General features: G+C 39.6%; 1 protein-coding gene across 1 annotated transcript in view; it reads left to right on the top strand.

Annotated features, from left to right (window-relative positions):
- The first annotated feature begins 20,459 nt into the window (after nucleotides 1–20,459).
- LOC120863835 (leucine rich adaptor protein 1-like) overlaps nucleotides 20,460–22,030 on the top strand; it is a 47,689-nt gene continuing 46,118 nt past the window's right edge. The window contains exon 1 of the mRNA XM_040240413.1: nucleotides 20,460–21,462. Within this exon, the coding sequence (XP_040096347.1) occupies nucleotides 21,157–21,462 (306 nt within the window). The 5' untranslated portion in view covers nucleotides 20,460–21,156. The remainder of the gene's footprint in view (nucleotides 21,463–22,030) is intronic.

Here is a 22,030-nt window from a genome sequence, read left to right as displayed (position 1 = left end):
ACAAGACCAGCAGCAGACTGTGGCTCACACTTATTGCCAAATTCAGACTGAAATTGAAGAAAGTAGGGAAAACCACTAGACCATTCAGATATGACCTAAATCAAATCTCTTATGATTATACAGTGAAAGTGACAACTAGATTCAAGGGATTAAATCTGATAGAGTACCTGAAGAACTATGGATGGAGGTTCCAGACATTATACAGGAGGCAGGGATCAATACCATCTCTAAGAAACAGAAATGCAAAAAGGCAAATTAGTTGTCTGAAGAGGCCTTACAAATAGCTGTGAATAGAAGAGAAGCGAAAGGCAAAGAGAAAAGGAAAGATATACCCATTTGAATGCAGAGTTCCAAAGAATAGCAAGGAGAGATAAGAAAGCCTTCCTCAGTGGTCAATGCAAAGAAATAGAGGAAAACAATAGAATGGGAAAGACTAGAGGTCTCTTCAAGAAAAGCAGAGATACCAAGGGAATATTTCATGCAAAGATGGGCTCAATAAAGGACAGAAATGGTATGGACCTAACAGAAGCAGAAGATATTAAGAAAAGGAGGCAAGAATACACAGAACTGTACAAAAAAGATCTTCATGACCCAGATAATCATGATGCTGTGATCACCAGCCTAGAGCCAGACATTCTGGAATGCGAAGTCAAGTGGGCCTTAGGAAGCATCACTACGAACAAAGCTAGTGGAGGTGATGAAATTCCAGTTGAGCTATTTCAAATCCTGAAAGATGATGCTGTGAAAGTGCTGCACTCAATATGCCAGCAAATTTGGAAAACTCAGCAGTGGCCATAGGACTGGAAAAGGTCAGTTTTCATTCCAATCCCAAAGAAAGGCAATGCCAAAGAATGCTCAAACTACTGCACAATTGCACTTATCTCACAGGCTGGCAAAGTAATGCTCAAATTTCTCCAAGCCAGGCTGCAACTGTACGTGAACATGAACTTCCAGATGTTCAAGCTAGATTTAGAAAAGGCAGAGGAACCAGAGATCAAATTGCCAATGACACTGAATCATCGAAAAAGGAAGAGAGTTCCAGAAAAATATCTATTTCTGCTTTATTGACTATGCCAAAGCCTTTGATTGTGTGGACTACAACAAATTCTGGAAAATTCTTAAAGAGATGGGAATACCAGACCACCTGACCTGCCTCTTGAGAAATCTGTATGCAGGTCAGGAAGCACCAATTAGAACTGGACGTGGAACAACAGACTGGTTCCAAATAGGAAAAGGAGTACGTCAAGGCTGTATATTGTCACCCTGATTATTTAACTTATATGCAGAGATGCTGCTGCTAAGTCACTTCAGTCATGTCTGACTCTGTGCGACCCCATAGAGGTCAGCCCACCAGGCTCCCCCGTCCCTGGGATTCTCCAGGCAAGAACACTGGAGTGGGTTGTCATTTCCTTCTCCAATGCATGAAAGTGAAAAGTGAAAGTGAAGTCGCTCAGTCATGTCCAATCCTCAGAGATCCATGGACTGCAGCTTTCCAGGCTCCTCTGTCCATGGGATTTTCCAGGCAAGAGTACTGGAGTGGTGTGCCACTGCCTTCTCTGATATGCAGAGTACATCAGGAGAAGCACTGGGCTGGATAAAGCACAAGGCGAAATCAAGATTTCCAGGAGAAATATCAATAACCTCAGATATCAAGATGATACCACCCTTATGGCAGAAAGCAAAGAACTAAAGAGCCTCTTGGTGAAAGTGAAAGAGGAGAGTGAAAAAGTTGATTGATCAACTTTTGATTGATCATTCATGATGATCACACCATCATGATTATAAACTCAACACTTAGAAAACTAAGATCATGGCATCTGGTCCCATCCCTTCATGGCAAATAGATGGGGAAACAGTGGAAACAGTGAAAGACTTTATTTTGAGGGGCTCCAAAATCACTGCAGATGATGACTGCAGCCATGAAATTAAAAGATGCTTCCTCCTTGGAAGAAAAGTTATGACCAACCTAGACAGCATATTAAAAAGCAGAGACATTACTTTGCCAACAAAGGTCCCTCTAGTCAAAGCTATGGTTTTTACAGTAGTCAGGTATGGATGTGAGAGTTGGACTATAAAGAAAGCTGAGCACCGAAGAATTAATGCGGTATTGGAGAAGACTCTTGAGAGCCCCTTGTACTGCAAGGAGATCCAACCAGTCCATCCTAAAGGAAATCAATCCTGAATATTCATCGGAAGGACTGACACTAAAGCTGAAACTCCTATACTTTGGCCACCTGATGCAAAGAACTAGCTCATTTGAAAAGACCCTGATGCTGAGAAAGATTGAAGGCAGGAAGAGAAGGAGACGACAGAGGATGTGATGGTTGGATGGCATCACTGACTCAATGGACCTGAGTTTGAGTAAATTCTGAGAGTTAGTAATGGACTGGGGGCCTGGCATGCTGCATTCCATGGGGTCTCAAAGAGTCGGACATGACTGAACCACTGAACTGACTTGACTTCGCTACACCAGGTCTTAGTTGCAGCATGAGAACTCTTATTTGTGGCATGTGGGATTCAGTTCCCTGACTAAAGATTCAACCCGGCCCCCTGCAATAGGAGCATGGAGTCTTAGCCACTGGACCATCAGGGAAGTCCCACTGTAGTTGTTTTTTTCCTGGTGTTGTTTTAGAAGGCTATTTAGACTCTCCACATACTCTGATTCACATTCTATAGACTGTGGTTCCAATATAAATTAATTATCCAAAGTCTTTGCTTGCCATTTACAACTTCCCCGTGAGTCCCCCACCCAGTGGCCAGCTTGGGACCTGGGCTGTGTCTACCCCACAGTTTAATTCTCAAAGCATTTAATACATTCTTTAGCATCATATCCATTCCTGGCTCAGGGGTGAGCCCAAGAATTCAAATGCATTTTATGGGATCATTTTCACAGGCTGTTTCCACCGAACTAACTAGCTCATTTAAAAAAAAATTATTTTATCAAATTAGTAACCATTCATGTTCTTCATTCCACTTAAGTTTTTGAAGCTGTGAGATAAGGTCATCCAAACTTTTCTATCCATGTTTCATGGTCTTTCCCTCAATTCCACCCTAAAGCCTCGTAAGGATTTATTCAGTCTTCCCTTACTCAACTTTCCTTCTTTTCTCTCTCTCTCTCTCTCTCTATGGAAATGTCCACCAGAATATAGTCTCCCTGGCCCAGTGACTTATCATATATCTATCATCTATCCCCTGGCAATAGTGACTATTGTCTGACTATGCCTTAATCTTACTTTCTCAGATCAGATGCATGAGGGAAAAAGCACATCAGCGTTCACTTGAACAGCCTCTCTTCTTTACACAAGCAGTGAATTACATTGGTCTTTGTGCATATTAGCACTGGAGAACCCATCATCTGAAACCAGAACTAGTCCTAAACCAAATGGTTAAGTAGGAGATGTGTCTTGCATTGCCTGCTGCACTCTATCTCTGCTTGCAGTTCTTTTTGTTCCCTTAGCACTTAGCTCAAGCTAGTTAACTGGCCAAAATTCCCAGGCTTGTCTGCCCTCTTGTATAAGATGGGAAATTATTAGATAAATGAAATCATACTGAACTGCTCAAATCACACTCCTTCAGAGAGTATTTGCATTTTAAATGAGCTTGTTAAGACATGTTACTCACTTAATTCTGGATTTTCTAGCATGCTGACACCTGAAATGGCAGGTTAATGTGAGGCAGAGATGACCCTAATTTTTAAAAATCCTTCTGCTAATACAAAGGGTTAAAAATGAGGTGAGTGTTTTGTTTAGTTTGACTGGAGAGGGGAGGTGTCTGTATAAGTTTATGAGGAGGATAATTTTTTCAATTCATTGTCCATAATATTCTAAATTTCAAAATACTTATAAGATCAGATGTAGAAATGAGTGACAGAAATGTATTAACTTCCCTTAAAATTCATCTCTTGATTCTCCTACTCAAACTGAATGCAAAACAAACAACTTCACAAGCTATATGTGGTGATAATAAAGATCTGCAATAATTTGCAAAAATTCTTCAATCATATTAATAGGCTCATAAGTACAGAGAAAAGATCTAGTTCACTCACAAATAGTTATTTTATTATAGTTGACAACATATGTGTGTTATATATTTCTACTTAGACTGTAGAAATCTAACAATTTTGGCCAAACTTTTCCTAAATTGATTAGACTACCGAACTCTTCTCTTCATGTGACACTCATTAACATTGTGAGCCAGTGTACTGCATAGCACACTATGGGGAACATTCCGGTGGATTCTTGGCATTTCATAGGGATATATTCTGCAGGTTTTATAAATCCCCAAAGTCATACATTCTAAAGGAGATCAGCCCTGGGATTTCTTTGGAAGGAATGACGCTAAAGCTAAAACTCTAGTACTTTGGCCACCTCATGCGAAGAGTTGACTCATTGGAAAAGACTCTGATGCTGGGAGGGATTGGGGGCAGGAGGAGAAGGGGACGACAGAGGGTGAGATGGCTGGATGGCATCACCGACTCGATGGACGTGAGTCTGAGTGAACTCCAGGAGTTGGTGATGGACAGGGAGGCCTGGAGTGCTGCAATTCATGGGGTCGTGAAGAGTCAGACACAACTTAGCGACTGAACTGAACTGAACTGAAAGTCATGAAAAACTCTGTGGTATATAATTTCCACCATAAATTAAATTAAAATTTATTCTTATTTAAACTGTTGAATTGTTTTTCCTGTCCCTGTGAGGGGTACGCAGTTGATTTAATAATGTCTTCAATTCCACTGATTTGGCATTTATCTCTACACTGATATGAAGTTTCTTTGGTTAAAACACCACTTTTTAAAAATTCCAACATAAGGATTAGCACAAGATAACTTGGGGAACAATTTTTGTCTCTTACTCTGCTTCCTGTCTCCATGCACACGTATGCGTGTGTGCTAAGTCACTTCAGTTGTGCCCAACTCTGTGCAACCCCATGGACTGCAGCCCGCCAGGCTCCTCTGTTCATGGGATTCTCCATGCAAGAATACTGGAGTGGGTTGCTATGCCCTTCTCCAGGGGATCTTCCTGACCCAAGGAACAAATTTTCATCTCTTATGTCTCCTGCATTGGCAGGCAGGTTCTTAACCACTAATGCCAAATGTACAGACACAATTTTCATGCTTTTGTTTTTTTTAGGCAATGCCATGTGGCATGTGGGATTGTAGTTGCGTGACCATGGGTCAAATCCATGCCCCCTGCAGTGACAGCACAGATTCTTAGCCACTGGACCAGCAGGGAAGTCCTTCATGCTTTTGTTTTATTTGTACTCTGTGGAGAGGTGGTGATGGCTTGGTCACTAATTTGGGTCCAACTCTGTAAACCTATGGACTCTAGCCCACCAGGCTCCTCCATCCATGGGATTCCCCAGGCAAGAATATTGGAGTGGGTTGCCATGCCTTCCTCCAGGGGATCTTCCCAACCCAGGGATCAAACCCATGTCTGCCGCATTGAGGCAGATGCTTTACCACTGAGCCATTAAGGATTCCCATTCTATGGAGTAGTAAAAAGTAATTGTGACCTAAGCTCACAAGGTACTATGTTAAATAAGCAGAAAAAAATACATAAGCAAGTATATATAATCAACCTTATCCCTTAACCCATAATGACCTACTCATAATACAGGAATTTGGGGGGAATGTTGGTATTACATTTGAGATGGTTTTGGAGTCAAACAGAACAGGGTGGATTCCAGATACCTTGAGTAAGTTACTTTATGGGATGTGCTATCTTCATTTGTTAAGTGAGATTGTAATAGTTATTTGAAGACTAACTAACATAAGATAGAAATACACGGCACCCAGTAAGTCTTCCAAATGCAGTAGTAATTATGTAAGGAATAGTCTCATGGCTGACAAGTCATTAAAATCTAAGTCTTTAAAGGTTACATGTGTGCCCATGTGTACAGCAATCAAAGCTAAGAGAGCCTTGATTTTCTCAACACCTTTTGCAAACTAATTCAGATTTATGCCATGTTAAAATTCAATAAGCATCTATTTCGACACTACACAGAGAAAGCAATATTATTTGACCCAAATTCTGGGAGCAGACAACCTTCCTGTACCACTTTTCTTTCTGAGTAGAGACTAATAGGACATTAATTTTACATACATCACCATATGTTTTATTTCTTCAGGATTTAGTCTTTCTCTTTGAATAGATGCTGGAACAACAACTTTCTTCTTACTTCTATGTAGGTCAACACTCTTATTTTTTTAGTAAAGAAAATGAATATTAGATAAAATTATGAAGAGTGGGTATTTACAGCAATGGCCAACGTGGAAAGAAAAATAAAATCACACCCATATATCCATTTTCCAAAATACAAGTTTTTTTTTTAATTTTCATATCATTTTTTCACCTCTCAAATACTCTTTATATGACCTAAAACAAAAAAATGTATGACTAAAACATAAAGTAGAAAACCTTCACATTTACTCTTCTTTTATTCAACTTCGTAGCAATGAAATGGCACAAAAATCTCTTCTTTTATTCAACTTCTCTTTGTAGCAATGAAATGGAACAAAAATCTCTCATCGCATCAGAAACAGTGGCAGAAACACAATACTCAGTGCATTATCATCTCTCTCTGACACACACAAGCACACACACAGACACACAGACACACAGACACACACACACGGAAACCCATAGCACAGTAGATGGTGTTTTCTGTGAGGAAAATTAAAACACAGTGGCTGGATTACTATGACGACAGAGTACATGTCATGGTTTCTGGGAACATTTGGGACAGCTGTTTTTCATTTTGAGTGTTTGCTCCAGTACTTTCTATCATATTAACAGCTCTGTCGACCTTAGAAATTTCACTCATTCTGTGTGCTTCTGCTGCTGCTGCTGCTAAGTCACTTCAGTCGTGTCCGACTCTGTGCGACCCCATAGACGGCAGCCCACCAGGCTCCCCCATCCCTGGGATTCTCCAGGCAAGAACACTGGAGTGGGTTACCATTTCCTTCTCCAGTGCATGAAAGTGAAAAGTGAAAGTGAAGTCGTTCAGTCGTGTGTGACCCTCAGCGACCCCATGGACTGCAGCCTACCAGGCTCCTCCATCCATGAGATTTTCCAGGCAAGAGTACTGGAGTGGGGTGCCATTGCCTTCTACGTCTGTGTGCTTCTAAGCATACAGAAATAAGGCCACAAGTGAGTCATGCTCAAGTCTGAACCACTTCAGAAGACACACTCCAAGAGAACCCAGAGTTCCCCTCATTCTCCCATAGGCTATGGAGAAACTACAGTAGCTAAGTTTGGACTGGCCAACCTTTTTAAAATTACCACATAATTCTTAATTTCAGCCCATGTGAGTTTTAAGCACTATCATCTTTTCTTCCATGGAGAAAAATATTCTGATATGAAATAAGAAGTCATCTTTTTAAAACAAGACTGTTAGATAAAATTAATTTAACCATCCAAAGAATTCTGTGCTTTAAGTATTATCAGGTTTATTTTATGAACAATAAAAGTTGAATTTAGAGGGGTAAATCAATTTGCACCAAACCCACAGTCTGAAAATAGAAAATCCTAGATTAAAACAGTTACTCTAAAGCCCTGTTTGATTCTTCCTAATTTGGACTTTTCTATGTCTTGTACTGCATTCATGAGCATGGCTCAGGAAATAATGTTTTGGGAACACCTTTGTCTAAGAAATATTTAACGAGGACAAACAGTACAACTAACAATAGTGTTTATTGTCATCAGTCTTCATTAGGTGTGTACATATGAGAAAGTAAAAAAAAAAAAATCAGTGAACACTTTTGAAAGTCAATAGATGCATTTTAAAAGCAAATAATAATCTTCTCTCATAAATAACTCCTAAGAATTTTAGTGGAAAATGGGAAGATGTGACTGTTTTAATCCCAGGTCACATTGAGGGTTTTTCTACTACTGGATAGATTGTTTAATCCTTTTATGTATGGGTTTTACCAGCTATAAAATAAAAATTATACAACCTGGGTGAGTTGTAAAACAATGAATAACTAGATGGTGGTAAACTTAAATTCACAATATTATGGCCTGTATAATTTAATGCTTATACACAATCAACGGATGGTCCTTTATTGCCCACATCAGATCTAGATGCTCTAGGAGACAAAAATAAACATATGAAAACACATGGTCTCCTGGAGAAGCCTAGCAGGTAGTTAGGGAGATAGAATTCCAGACATAAAAGGATCAATATGCACTAGAAGACAATATATTAATAGAATCAAATGGTATGAAACATGTTGCCCATCTAGTGACTATTGTTAGTCATATTTTTCCCCCAAAACAACTAAAGCTCCATTTACTTTGGGAAGTCTTTCCCAAATTTTCTGATTCATAGATTCCTTCCTTGATCACTTTTTATTTGAGCCACATTTTAATCAACTTTTGTCAATTATCACACATATCTGTGAATTTGTTAATATACAACCTGCTTTCTCCACTAGATCTTAAGTCTCTTGATCAAAAGCCACTTATGATCCTTTATTATATCTTCAAAACCAGATATCTTGTTTTGCACACTGGATGTACTCCTGATTCTTTTTCCTGATTACCATGAAAACAATGATAATTGCTAGTGAGAAGTACAAATTCACAGAATGGAGTCACCGCAGGAACAACGCTTACATGAATGAGGTTATGTTACAAACACATTGGATTCACTTGATCTCGATTTTCCTAAGCACAAGGATTAGGTCTTTTTCACACATGTCCTTTATTTTCATCCTACTCTGACATAGTAGAAATGGTAATGTTTGACAAAGGAAGGAAAGTAAGAAGGGGAGAAGAACTGGAAGAAGAGAAGAATAAGTCTGTTTACCGAAGAATGGACTCATGAAGAAAGGTAGGAAATCCTAGACAAAAAGGACATTATCGGGAAAGGCAAAGTGGTTTAAATTGGCAGTGTGTGAGTGTGTACATGTATGTGAAACTATGTGGAAGGCATTCCAGCTGGAACAGGCAATTTTCTTTGTGAGGACATGTGACATTGTGTTGAATAGGTAAGATATTTTTCATGCTGTAGAGGTCATACTGTGAAAGTTAGAATGAATAATTTAGAACCGGGACCAGAGGCAATGGAGCCATCACAGGTTCTTAAGATGATGAAAAGCCTTTTTAGGAAAACTACTTAAAACAGCAGCATGCAAGCAGATGAGAGGAAACATTAAAGGTGGAAAATCCATTTAGATCCAATTGTGATCATGTAATCATGGGGTGATGAACCTGAAACTATAGCAGAGTCACCAAAATAGAAAATCTTTTATTAAAAAATATCAGTAGAGTTTGATGATTAACTGAATATAAGAGTAAAAGAGATAAAGGCATAGTAAATATTCTCAAACTTGTAAATGATGGAAGAGGTTGAGTTCACAAACTGTGGTTCAATGGGCTTCCCTGGTGGCTCAGACAGTAAAGAATCTGCCTGCAGCATGGGAGACCTGGGTTTGATCCCTGGGTCGGGAAGATGCCCTGGAGGAGCATGGCAACCCACTCTAGTGTTCTTGCCTGGAGAATCCCCATGGACAGAGAAGCCTATCGGGCTACAGTCTATAGGATCACAAGGAGTTGGACACAACAGAGCGACAGTACAACACAGCACAAATTAAAATACGGAAGTACAGAACTAGCTAGCTTGAAGAATATGACAAATTTGAGACATGATGATTCTATGTAGCACGAAGTAGTGGAAAAAACATCATAGTTGAGATAAAATAAGCAAAGACTCCGGCTCTGTGCAGAGCATGAAGAAGATACTTGTTGAATCATCATTTTCATTAGGTCATTTAACATCTCTGGGTATTTAAGTTTCCTGAAATATTTTTAAAAGCACATACATTCCTGTTATAATTACAATGCTGTTAGGATAAAATAGATGGTGATAGTTTGATTTCTTGGTTATTGTCAAATCTTATGTAAGTTATAAATTCAAGATCTAAGGCAGAGGTATACATTTTTGCCTGATTCACATAGAAGTGGTTTATCTGCTCTTTCTAGGGTCTTACAGAGGTTGTTACTCACCCGTATCTACTTTCAAAGAGATGGAAGATAAAACTGCAGTGAACATAGGAGTAATTTTCTAAAAAAAAAAAAAAAAAAAACATATCTTAGGATAGACTTAATTTTCCCTTGTCAACCAAGCACCTACCCCTATTTTCCTAACTATAAATTAAGAACAAGACACCCCAACTCATTTAACTGATTTGTTCTACAAGTTTCAGCAAACACAAGGACAGGTACATTGGGAGGGTAGAAGAGGGAAAAAGTAGTTATGAGTGACAGGGGTACACGAGTTATACCAGTCTACAAGGAGATAGCATCAGTTAGAAATAAGGACTTGATCACAGGCCTTTGATGAAAAGGGAAAGCATTCAATAATGATTAAGTTAAGTTCATGGACTCTGGAATCAGAAGAGCATTTATCTTGAGATAAAACACAGCTCCTAGCTGTGTGGCCACAGGAAAACTGCTGAAGTTAACTGAGCCACACCCTGTAACATGGGCACCATAAGAATACCCATCTCCTAGAGTTGTGAAGATAAGATGAAATATAAGCAAGTACTCAATAAACACTAAATAGCATTATTAAAAGGAAACAGTGTTAGATCAGCCCGAATCAGCATGAGACACCACTAATTGTTTTCAGTCTTTAAATCTAAGGATTAAAAACAGAAAAGAAAGGAGAGCAAGAGGGAGAGAGAGAAGGGCTAGCAACCAGGATAGGTTGAGAAATGAGAAATAGGTTGAGAAAGGAAAAATGAGATAAAAATGAGGAAGAATGGGGAAAAAGTGACAGGGAAGAACTGAAAAGAGCTCTGGGGAAAGGGGACAAGGCAAGGAATCTTATTTACATATTTTAACAAATTAATTTTACTGGAGTGTATTTGCTTTATAATGTTGTGTTAGTTTCTACTGTACAGTAAGGTGAATAATCTATACATATACATATATCCTCTCTCTTTTGGATTTCAGAAGGAGTCATAGTTGACATTTCCACATATCATTCCTTTGTCATTGAAATAGAAGTAGAACACAATAAAAGTATGAACGAAACTGGAAAAAAAAATTAATGGCAAAGGAAAGCTTAGTTGGAGAGCAAAAACATAAGGGAGGAAAAAAAAAACCTTAGTGTTGTACAAATGGGAATTGATTAAAAGAAGAATATAATTTCATCTAATTATTTTCTGTTCTTTTTCATATTTCTATAGCTACATAAACATGCTTGTTTAAATAATGTGCACTGCAAGCCTTCTTAGTCGAATATGGTTTGGCCCTATACACTCTTTTAAATGAAGTACACATATAATTAGGAAAGGTACCATAATACAAAGCGAAGATATAACATTACACCAGGAAACTTAACTTCTATAAAAGGGAGTCTACATTCTGGCCAACTAGCAAATTTTTTTTTTATAATCCCTACTCATACACAATTCAGAATGATGTAATGCCAGGTTATATGTCAACTAAGCCATTCTTTCAATGAATCTCTGACCCAAATGCCTAGCAGTCTGTCTGGAGTTGATGGCATGTTGAAGAAATGAATAAACTCCATGGTATAACTATATATTATGGATTACTCCAGTTCTCACACAAGAACCAAAAATAATTCAATTTACAATGCTCATATTATGCTAAGGAAATGAAGATGAATTAGTGATACAAGTTTATTGAGATAAAACATGCAGTTTTCTTGTGAGTTGAGAAATCATTCATATAAACAGAATTACAGATTTGATGGCCAAGAGACTTTAATATGTAAGGCATGTACATTCCTGGATGACCACAGGGAAAACTGTAGCATCAGCACTTGTATCTGATGACCCATCTCCTCTCAACTCTCTTTTCCTCCTGTATATCCAGATACATGTATCCAGACACTCATCTATGTCTCCTCCAAACACAGGACTCCAAACTAAGTCCCTATACTCCATTTATGGCTTTGGACCCTTCCCATAATATTATCCCATCTCTTAAGTACCCCTACCAAGTTATTTGTTACCCAGCATGGCAAAAACTAACCAGGCTAAAGGGTTCCTGAGCATTCATAGGTGAATTCCTTTCTAGTTAACATATTTGAATGGGGATGTGAAAAAGAAAATAGTTCAGTGCTCATACTGTGGGAAGATAACTTTGCTAGATCGTTTACTAAAAATATAGAGCACCCATTATTTTATGTCACACATAGTCTGCTTTTAACTATGGCATTCTAGGTTATATCAGGCAATAATCCTAATCAAAATTTGTCTTTTCAGAATCCTATTATCTCCTTTAATCATTTGCAGCACAAAACCAAAACTGAGAGGATGAGAATGAAATGAAAGGTGCTTCTGCTCCCCGTTTCTCCACAGCTGTCAGATGAAACTGGTTGCTGTTGCAAGAGTGATCTTCACTGTCTGCGTGGAATTGCCCGATGTGCACCTGTCAGAAGCGCTATTCCTCTCCCCCAATTTCCACTACCCATCCTTTTTTCCCCCTTCCTTCTTTCCCTCCTTCTCTCTTTCTGAGACCACATCATGTCCTACAGCACCTTGGCTATTTAGGATCGCATCATTTCCACTGACTCCTAAGGAACAGCACTGATGCAAACTCAATTCAAACATGAAGCATTTCTGGTACAGCATACTGAAATTTACATAGAATTGAGCAATGTTCTTAAATCAAACCAGGGCATATTTGAAGCACCAAAGCATAACCTCAAGCAATAAGCCAAAGGTTATGGAAAGGAGGATCAGCTACTGCAAAATCAGCTACACCACGGGGGTTGGGTATGTAATGGTGCAAGAAGAAGAGACTGAGCCACGCCATCTCAGTTGCCTTTCATCTTCTGGAATGGCTGGGGGCCTTGGGCTTTTTCTAACCCCATGAATTTGCATTGCCCTAGGCAGTTGTCACATCACTCTGGAAAAGAGCAGACTCCCTGGACAAAAGGTCATAAACCCTTCTGCACAGCGCTGACTATTGCACAAGCTTTCAGACAGCACCTTTTTATGACCTCTCTGCTAGCCCATCTCTATCATTTCTTATAGGGCCATCACTTTGTGAACCAAATTATTAACTCCCACATTTATTCAAATCTGGGCTCCATGAAGTGCCAGATTCAGCCTCAAACTCCAGCTCCATGCTAGAGGAGGGAGTAATAATTCATTTGAAATCAAAGGTGGAGAATGGGAACAGCATTCTAGAACACCCTAATGCTCCCTAATGATGCACTGTAAATGAATCTCCCATGAATGCACTTTTATTTTTTCTAATCTATTTTACTTTTTAACTCTACCTCATTTGGAATATGAGTTTCTCTAAGAACACAGGAAGCACTAATTCAATGTTGGTTTCTTAAAAAATACGTGTGTAGAAGTGGAACCCATAACAGTTCTGAAAGAGGGCTAATGCCTATCTTCAAAAAATAAAAGATGGAAGCAATAGGAGTTTGGGAGTCAGTATGAAAGTGAAAGTGAAAGTTGCTCAGTCGTGTCTGGTTCTGTGACCCCATGGAACAGTCCATGGAGTTCTACAGGACAGAATACTGGAGTGGGTAGCTGTTCCCTTTTCCAGGGGATCCTGCCAACCCAGGGATCGAACTCAGGTCTCCCACATTGCAGGTGGATTCCTTACCAGGGAAGCCCTGGGAGTCAGTACAGCTGAGGGCAAATCCCGGCTTTCTCACTTATGCTCTTGAACATTAAGTGAGTGGTTTCACCTCTTGGAGCTTCAAATGAATCTTTTGAGATCAGGGTTAATAACATTTGCTTCTCTGGGTTGTTTTGAGGATTAAACGATACAAAACATGTAAAGAATCTCACAAAATAATGTCTAACATATAACACTTATTCCTTTAGCCAGTTCTTTTTCAGAGTTTCCTCTTTATCTTTAAATTATTTTTGATTACTTTATTGGGATATAATTGCTTTACAATGTTGTGTTAGTTTCTGCTGTAGATGCAGACATATAGAACAGATACATTCTCCACTTTGTCACTGTGATTTGTGCTGCTCTGATTTAAAAGTGCTTTTTAAAACTCCAAGAAGGTTCTTGCCTGATTCATTAAATGGGTGTTATAACCAGTAACTTTCAGCCTTAATATTTAAAGATGTAATTACAGTATTATCTCTTATATAAGATGCATATGCTCAATATGTCTCATTATGGTCACATAAGTATTCTCATTGAATCATCAGACTTCTGAAAGAAAATTATATTCTCTCTCCCTGACTCTCCATGCAACAAGGTTTTCATTTCAACTGTTGAGGAATGCTCTTAAGTCCTAAGACTAAGATCTATAACTCTACTATGAGAAGTTCTTGAGTTTTCACTGGCAAATAATACTAACTCACTTTATGTGTATCTTTATATAGAATTGTTATGATCTTTTTGAAATTAAAAATGCATAAAACTTGTTTTCCTCATTCTCTTCCTCCCATGCTTTTGAAAGGCATTTTTGCTTTTCTGTCGGTACCTGTAACCCTAAGAATAAGGAGAAACTAGAAGCCTAAAATACAGATAGATATTGAGATATTCATAGGACATTGCCAGAAATGGGCATTGATCCTGAAGCTGTGCATCCAGGTTCAAATTCTATGGCATGAGCCACATCAACAGGTCGAAATCTTTGTGTAAAAGCATAGCTCTCTGTAAACTTCCTGGACATTTCCTCTCTGTGAGCATTCACCATTGCTTTTTTCTACTGTGATTGAGGTTCTAGTTCAATATGCTTAGCTTCCGTGTTCTATAAAAGCAATACTTCAAATAAAATTTGTCAAATCATTTTCAAATCAAATTTATAAGTTTGCCTCCAAGCTAGGACATAGAAAGATGATATTTCTTTAGGCCTTTTATGTTTTGCTGGTGCTAAGTTGCTTAGTTGTATCCCACCCTTTGCGACTCCAAGGACTGTAGCCTACCAGACTCCTCTGTCCATGGGATTCTTCAGGCAAGAATACAGGAGTCGGTTGCCAATTCATTCTCCAGGAGATCTTCCTGACCCAGGGATCTAACCCCGTATCTTAAGTCTCCTGCATTGGCAAGTGGGTTCTTTACCACTAGTGCCACCTTTATGTTTTAGTGTTATAAGGCAATGGCAAGCCACTCCAGTCCTCTTGCCTAGAAAATCCCATAGACGGAGGAGCCTGGTAGGCTGCAGTCCATGGGGTCGCCAGCAGTCAGACACAACTAAGCAACTTCACTTTCAATTTTCACTTTTATGCATTGGAGAAGGAAATGGCAACCCACTCCAGTATTTTTTGCCTGGAGAATCCCAGGGATGGGGGAGCCTGGTGGGCTGCCGTCTATGAGGTCACACAGAGTCGGACAGGGCTGAAGCGACTTAGCAGCAGCAGCATACACTATTAGAGCCCACCTCAAATTCAATTTCAGAAATTGTCAAGGTATTGGATGAAAGATATCAAAAGTGGATTATATGAATTATATCAAAGACTATGCCATTTCAAGATCAGGATGTTTCAGTGATCAAAGTTTCCTAGTCTATAAAAGCTAATAGCTGTTATTATCTAACTCATAAGTGATTATTAATAGAAGGGAAAGAGTCCTTTGACTATTTCCTTTCTGTGGCTTTCCGCCTTTAAGGTGACCTCTATACATCACTACCAAAAATAAAAAAGTACCAAATAAAAATAAATTTCCAATTCTTTCATATGATTCACAGCCTCATGCCTGAAGCAAATCTGTAAGACCAGACATTATTTCACAGTGTTATGGGTTGAATTGTGTCGCTGGAAAAGCTATGTTGAAATCCTAGCCCTATCACACTCCTGGCCACGTAGTCATGTTCAACTCTTTGCAACCCCATGGACTGCAGCACACCAGGCTCCCCTGTCCTTCAGTATCTCTGGGAGTTGGAACAATCATCCCTCAGAATGTGACTTTATTTGGGGATACAGTTGTTACTGTTTTATTTTGCTAAGTGAAGATATACTTGAGTATGATGGGTCCTTAACCCAAAATGAATGACCTCCTACAAGCAGAGAGAAATTGAGATACAGACACAGAAGGAAGATAGCCACGTGATGACTGAGGCAGAGATTGGAGTTATGCTATCCAAGGAATGTGCAGGGCTACCAGAAGCTGGAAGAGGCGAGGAAGGATCATTTCCTAAACTCTCCAGAGGCCTTTTGGCTCTGTCAACCTTGATTTTGGACTTCTTATTCTCAGAACTGTAAGACAATTTTGTTTCAAGCCTCTCCATTTGTGTTGTTAAGCAGCTCCAGGAAACCAACACAGTTTTATGAGTCCTCTAAACTTTTGGCTCCAACTTCAGGACTCACTTTCCCATTACCACTTTACCTAGCCCTTAGATTTAAAGCTGCACTGCTTTCTCTGGTTTTAGTTTTTATCTTTTAACTATAATTAATGATCATTCCCCAAGATTTTATGAGACACAGGCACACTGGAGCCAGCCCATACCAGTTTATAGCAACCAATTGGAATTTTTTTAGCCAATTGCTAAACACAGCCATAATTTTTAAAATTACATTGTATAAGCTTTAAATTAGGTGAATTATACTAAGACAAAGGTAATGAATATCAAAACTCATCACTTCCTAATTATTTGACTACATTTTACTACAATCCGTGCTCTTGACACTACTTATATCAATTTATCTGTTCAATGGAAACAGTAGGGAAAAAAATGTACTACTGCCCATTTTTTTCCAACTCACACTGGAAGCTTGAAATCAGCTATGGTGGAAATATTTACACCATGAAAACTGTCAAAAGCTACAAGTCAGCTATTTCTATATTTTCAAACAGCTAATTATAAACATTTACCAGCACTCCACTGAAACAACCTTTAAGCCCATTCAAACTGGGATGGCTACAGAAGAAAAGAGCAAATTAGGTTTATTAAAGATATCTATTTTCTGGGCCCTGCTATGTACCATTCAGTAGAAATTCAGAGTTTAGGACATGAAGTTAAAGGAAATAAAAGACTCTCTTACAAACAATGAAGGCAGAGAGATTTGACAGGGATTATGAAGAGGGGATAAGACAGACTTAAATGCTGGTGACCTACTTTAGCATTGTCTAGTGAACCTCTCAGTAAAGTGTTTAGCTCTGGTTATAAATATTAATTAGATTTCAATCAGAGTACTATTTAAAGGATCTGTGCTTCTTAGGAAGAAATTTCAGAAATATATTAGATGGATATATAGAGCATACACATGCTGTTCAAGTTCGTAACAAACCAGATGATTTTACTTGATAAACAGACCCAACTCAGCTACAAAATTATACACAAATTGAATGACAATAAACAGGCAGGGAAAAATCTTTGCAGCTTTAGCAGATATGTTATGAATAAGATCAACAGTCTTCAGTTTTGCTGACACCTTCCTTGTTAAACACATAATCAGCTGAACAACAACAACAAAAAAGAGGAACAACACCTCTACACATTTAAAACAAAGATTTAAAGAACCCCACACCCATTAAATATAAAAGATACTTCCTAAAATTATTAAAGGTAACCTGAGCCTGTTAACTGCTTGATATTCCTCTGAACTGTGGGGAGTAGAATCTCAGGTTAGAGACTTTGTCCTAATCATTGAACTCTGTGCCAGCAGAGCTGGGAAAGCTGAAAACTTCCAATCAGTGACAGAGAGAAGGTAGAAGGCCTTTTTTTTTTTTTTCCCCCTTTCACCACAAGGCCAGCAGCAGATTAAAGAGTGACATTACTCACAACATACACAGTCTTAGAGAGTGTACTTTTGCTCTAAACACTGTCTCATACCAGGAAGTGTTCTAAGGGTGGAATGTGTGAAGCTTACATCACATCACTCTGTTTTTGTGACTGAGGCATTCTTTTAAAACTTGTCATCTGAGTTCAACAATGTTCCCACGTCATTAGCTACTGGATTTTTTAAAATGATAATAAATAAGAGGCTCTCTTTCTTTCTCTGTGAACATAATCCAACTAGGGAAGAAACCTAGTCTCTTAAAGTTCCCCATAGTTTAATGACCGTTCTTAGACTCCTAGCTAGTTGCTCAGTAGTGTCTGACTCTTTGCAACTCCATGGACAGTAGCCTACCAGACTCCTCTGTCCATGAAATTCTTCAGGCCAGAATACCTAGTGTTTCACTATTCCCTTCTCCAGGGGATCTTCCCTACCCAGAGATCAAACTCAGGTCTCCTGAATTGCAGGTGGATTATTTACCATCTGAACCACCAGGGAAGTCCTAGATTCCTGAGGCATTTAAATGGACAAAGGGCAAATACAGCTCATATATAATGCAGTCAGATAAAGGATGCATATAATAAAGTAGTCTGAGTCTAGAAAATTATATTACAAATTATATTACAGTAATCCTAACTTTTAGGATTTTACTTTTCAATATATTAGGCTTGGGGAAACATCCTGAATTTAGGTTGTTGCTGGAAGATACAATCAATTATAGAAAAAAGAGGAGGTTGGAGATGGATGAGAAAAGCAGGGGTAGGAAGTCAGCACTGCTAAGACTGAGGGCTTAGCGAAATACAGGAAAAAAAATTGCTCTCGAGTTTTTCCCTCCTATTTTTTTTTCTCTTTACTCCCCATGTGCCCTCTTCTTGTTGATGACCTTACTTCCTCCTCAGCCCGCATCCTAGACCCAGTACTGCAGTTCTTGTCAACTAATCTCCCAAATCAATGTGTGATATAGGGCTAACAGCAATTAGTTAAAGCTCTAACACATTTTTTTCATCATAGAAAAAACTTTAAAACAAAATATTCTCAAGACCCCAAAGTAAAAAAGACCCTTATTTTTGAACATTTTGGATAAGGAATGTCCTCAGATCAAACCAAATAAAGCAGTAGTCACAGCGTTCATACAATCTATTAATAGCCTACTAAGACTACTGTGATTCTAACACGTTTTGAAAAAGATCATTTTGTCATTCAAAACATCTCCATTTTAAACTAAAATGTCATAAAGCATTAATGAGAAATTTTAAAGGTGTAACATAATTAAACTTTTCCTAAAAAGTTTATGTTTGTTTTATATTGCCCTGGCACAAAGTATTAATTTACATATAGATCATATTTTTACTTTTGGAGATGCTTTCTCTGCAGAAATCTAAAACAGAAAAAAAACATTTTCTATTTTTTAATTACCTTCAGTATCAAACACACGTTTTACTGTCTTTGACTCACAGCAAAGAGGTGTTCCTCTTTTGTACAATTACATCGAAGATAATTTAAAAATAAACTATTTTTATGGACCAAGTTCAAGTTAGATACTGTGTTTGTATGCTACTTTTCTCAACCAGCCCTATGCTGAACTTTGTAAGGGCTTTATGACAAAAAAAATTAAAAAAGAAAAAAAACCTCTTCATTATAATTACTACCCAATGATCTTGTGGTTTTCCAAATATAGGACAAAGCATGAAGTTTTATCAGTGAGTTGAGATTTAGTTTTTTTCCCCTTTGATTGAGTCACTTAATTTACAGCTTTTTATTTAATTTCTTTCTAAGAGAAGAAATAACCTATAATTTCTGACATGCTGACAAGAGAACTTTAGCAACTTTCTCCCCCATATGAAATATTTTACTGAGAAGGCCTATTTTCTATCCTTAGGCTTCTTGGATATGGCTCTGCTAAAAACATACTCTGAGATGTACCTGCCCATGTTCTCATAAGTGTAAAACCTGAGTGATATCTCTGGGAAAGACCAAGAACACAAGTACTTATTTGTCCCAGAAAGAGAGGGGTCCCTATTTTGAAAAATCCTAATGGAATCCCAAATATTAGTTTAGTAGACTGAAAAACAGTACCCTCTGCTTGAAGATTCTTAACACAAATTCAGTGTTAAATCAAAACTATAATCCACAGAGTTCATAATAACTTATTTGGTAGAAGTGTCTCAGATCCATAGATGGCATGCTTTGAGTTTCTTTTAAATAGCTGGAAAAAAAAAAGGTAAATTACCAATGACAACTTTTTACTAGTTAGATTCAATATTCTTCCTCCATAATTAAGGTAAAAGTATATCAGCAACTTTCCCCTTTTAAAATCTACCACTCAGTAATCATATAGATTATTCTGGCTATTTAATTTTTCACATCTGCTTGTGCTGCCATAGTGTAACGTTTGATAAGACAATTAACTTTGTACACTCAATGAACTTTTGGTGGAATTATTATACCTTACATTAGTACAAAATTATTAGGAAAGGCTTCTCTGAAGCAAAATTTTTGCCATATAGGAAGAGGAGGGATGGGGAATGATACTACAGTTAAAGACATTTTTCTGCCTCTAATATTTGTTACCACTTCTAGATGTTGTAGTTACCTGGCAATTTTGAAAAACGGAACCTTTAAGTCTAATCAAAGTGTAGGTGCTTTCAACTAAGACAGGACGTTGAAACTACAGGGAGCAGCAGGGGTCGGAAATTTTCTGTTGCTCTTCTTGCCTATGCTTTACGGTACAAGGGTTGGCCCTGGTTTGGTCCACCTGCCAGCAGAGTTTAAAGTTTCCGAGGCTTGGAGGAACACAATGACTTGGATCTAACAGCCTAAATGGGGAGATGGGAATTTCTGCAGCATTGAGGAAGCCGTTAAACTGTTAAGCAAACTTTTTTTTTTTTAATGTGTCTGGGCACACGACAGACCTCCTCTCTCATGGACCAGAAATTATTTCTGATTATCCAGAATATACCTAAAGCTTGAAGACATATGGCTGGGAAATGAAACAACCCTGGAGTGTGGCCACATCATTATTTTGTGTCGCATGTTACCAGATGGGCAGTCGGTGAATGGCGCTGGGATGTGAATGGACAGTTTTATAACGTGAATTTTTCCCCCAATAGAGCTGAAACAGACATTTCCCTCTCGTCTTTTGGTCTCTAGCACTCGGAATTTCCCCCTCTGCAATATCAATTAACTCAACTTTGCAGTGGGGTGGCCAAAAAGGAAGAGGATGAAGAGGGCTTTATAATCTTGTAAGTGCTGGGCGAGTCACAGCGCCCCGGGAACTGCGGCTGCGACCCGCCGCGTCCTGTGCGGATTTCAGGACTTAAACCGCGCGCAGGCGGCTATGGAGTGGACAGTGCATTTGAACCACGGAGGATAAACACCCGGGCTCGGGAGCGGTGTGCCGATCTCCAGGCAGCCTTGGAGGCCGCTGCTGACTCTCATCGGTGGTATTTTATTATCATTTTCATCGTTCCTGAAAAGTCATGGAAGACGGCCCGCTGCCCGACCTCAGAGACATCGAGCTGAAGCTGGGACGCAAAGTGCCCGAGAGCCTAGTGCGCTCGCTCCGTGGGGAGGAGCCGGTTCCCCCGGAGAGGGACAGAGACCCCGGAGGGGGGAGCGGGGGCGGCGGCAGCGGTTGCAGCAGCAGCAGCAGCTGCTGCAGTTTCCCTCTCTCCTTGTCGTCCTCCTCTTCATCCTCCCCAACCTCTGGCTCCCCACGACCCAGCCACTCCAGTAGCACCCTGGAGAGGCTGGAAACCAAGCTTCACCTCCTCAGGCAAGAGATGGTGAGTGTGGTGCGCCGGCTGTGGGAGTGGGAACCCCGGCAGCAAGACCCGGGAGGTGGAGCAGGGGAGAGAGGACGACTGGGGCGGCCGAGCAGAGGGCTGGGTGCATGGGAAACACTGGTGAGAGGGACGCGCAGCGGGCGCGCATATGGATGCAGCTGCAGGAAGCTTGTTTACGGGAGACTTTGCTGAGTCGCAGTTCGCTAAGACGGGAAAGCCTGCCCTGCTCTGTGTACTTTCTGAAGCCAACTCGCTGCTACCGGCTCTGACCATTCACGTGCCGGTCCACAGCCTCCCAGGCGTAAACCCGCCCGAGGGTCTGCAGTTACTGCACCCATCTGGGGCCCGCTGTCTGCCGTTTACACTTTCATTTCCAAACGTGGGTCGGTCCGTCGCGCTTATTGCAAAAACACTTCCTGGTTTGCCGAAAGGTGGCGCGGCGGGGTCCCTGCAGCCCTTCTTCCTGGCTCACTCCTCTTAGACCACTACTGCTCCCGCCCTTTGGTGCAACTGTGGAGCTGATTCTCCACTGCTGGTTCTGAAAACAATGGCTCAGTCGTCCTCGATG

This window comes from Oryx dammah, unplaced genomic scaffold (genome assembly GCF_014754425.2).
Source record: "Oryx dammah isolate SB20612 unplaced genomic scaffold, SCBI_Odam_1.1 HiC_scaffold_1, whole genome shotgun sequence".
NCBI lineage: Eukaryota > Metazoa > Chordata > Mammalia > Artiodactyla > Bovidae > Oryx > Oryx dammah.
The sequence above is the reverse complement of the archived record's forward strand: the minus strand, read 5'-3'. Positions and strand labels throughout refer to the sequence as shown.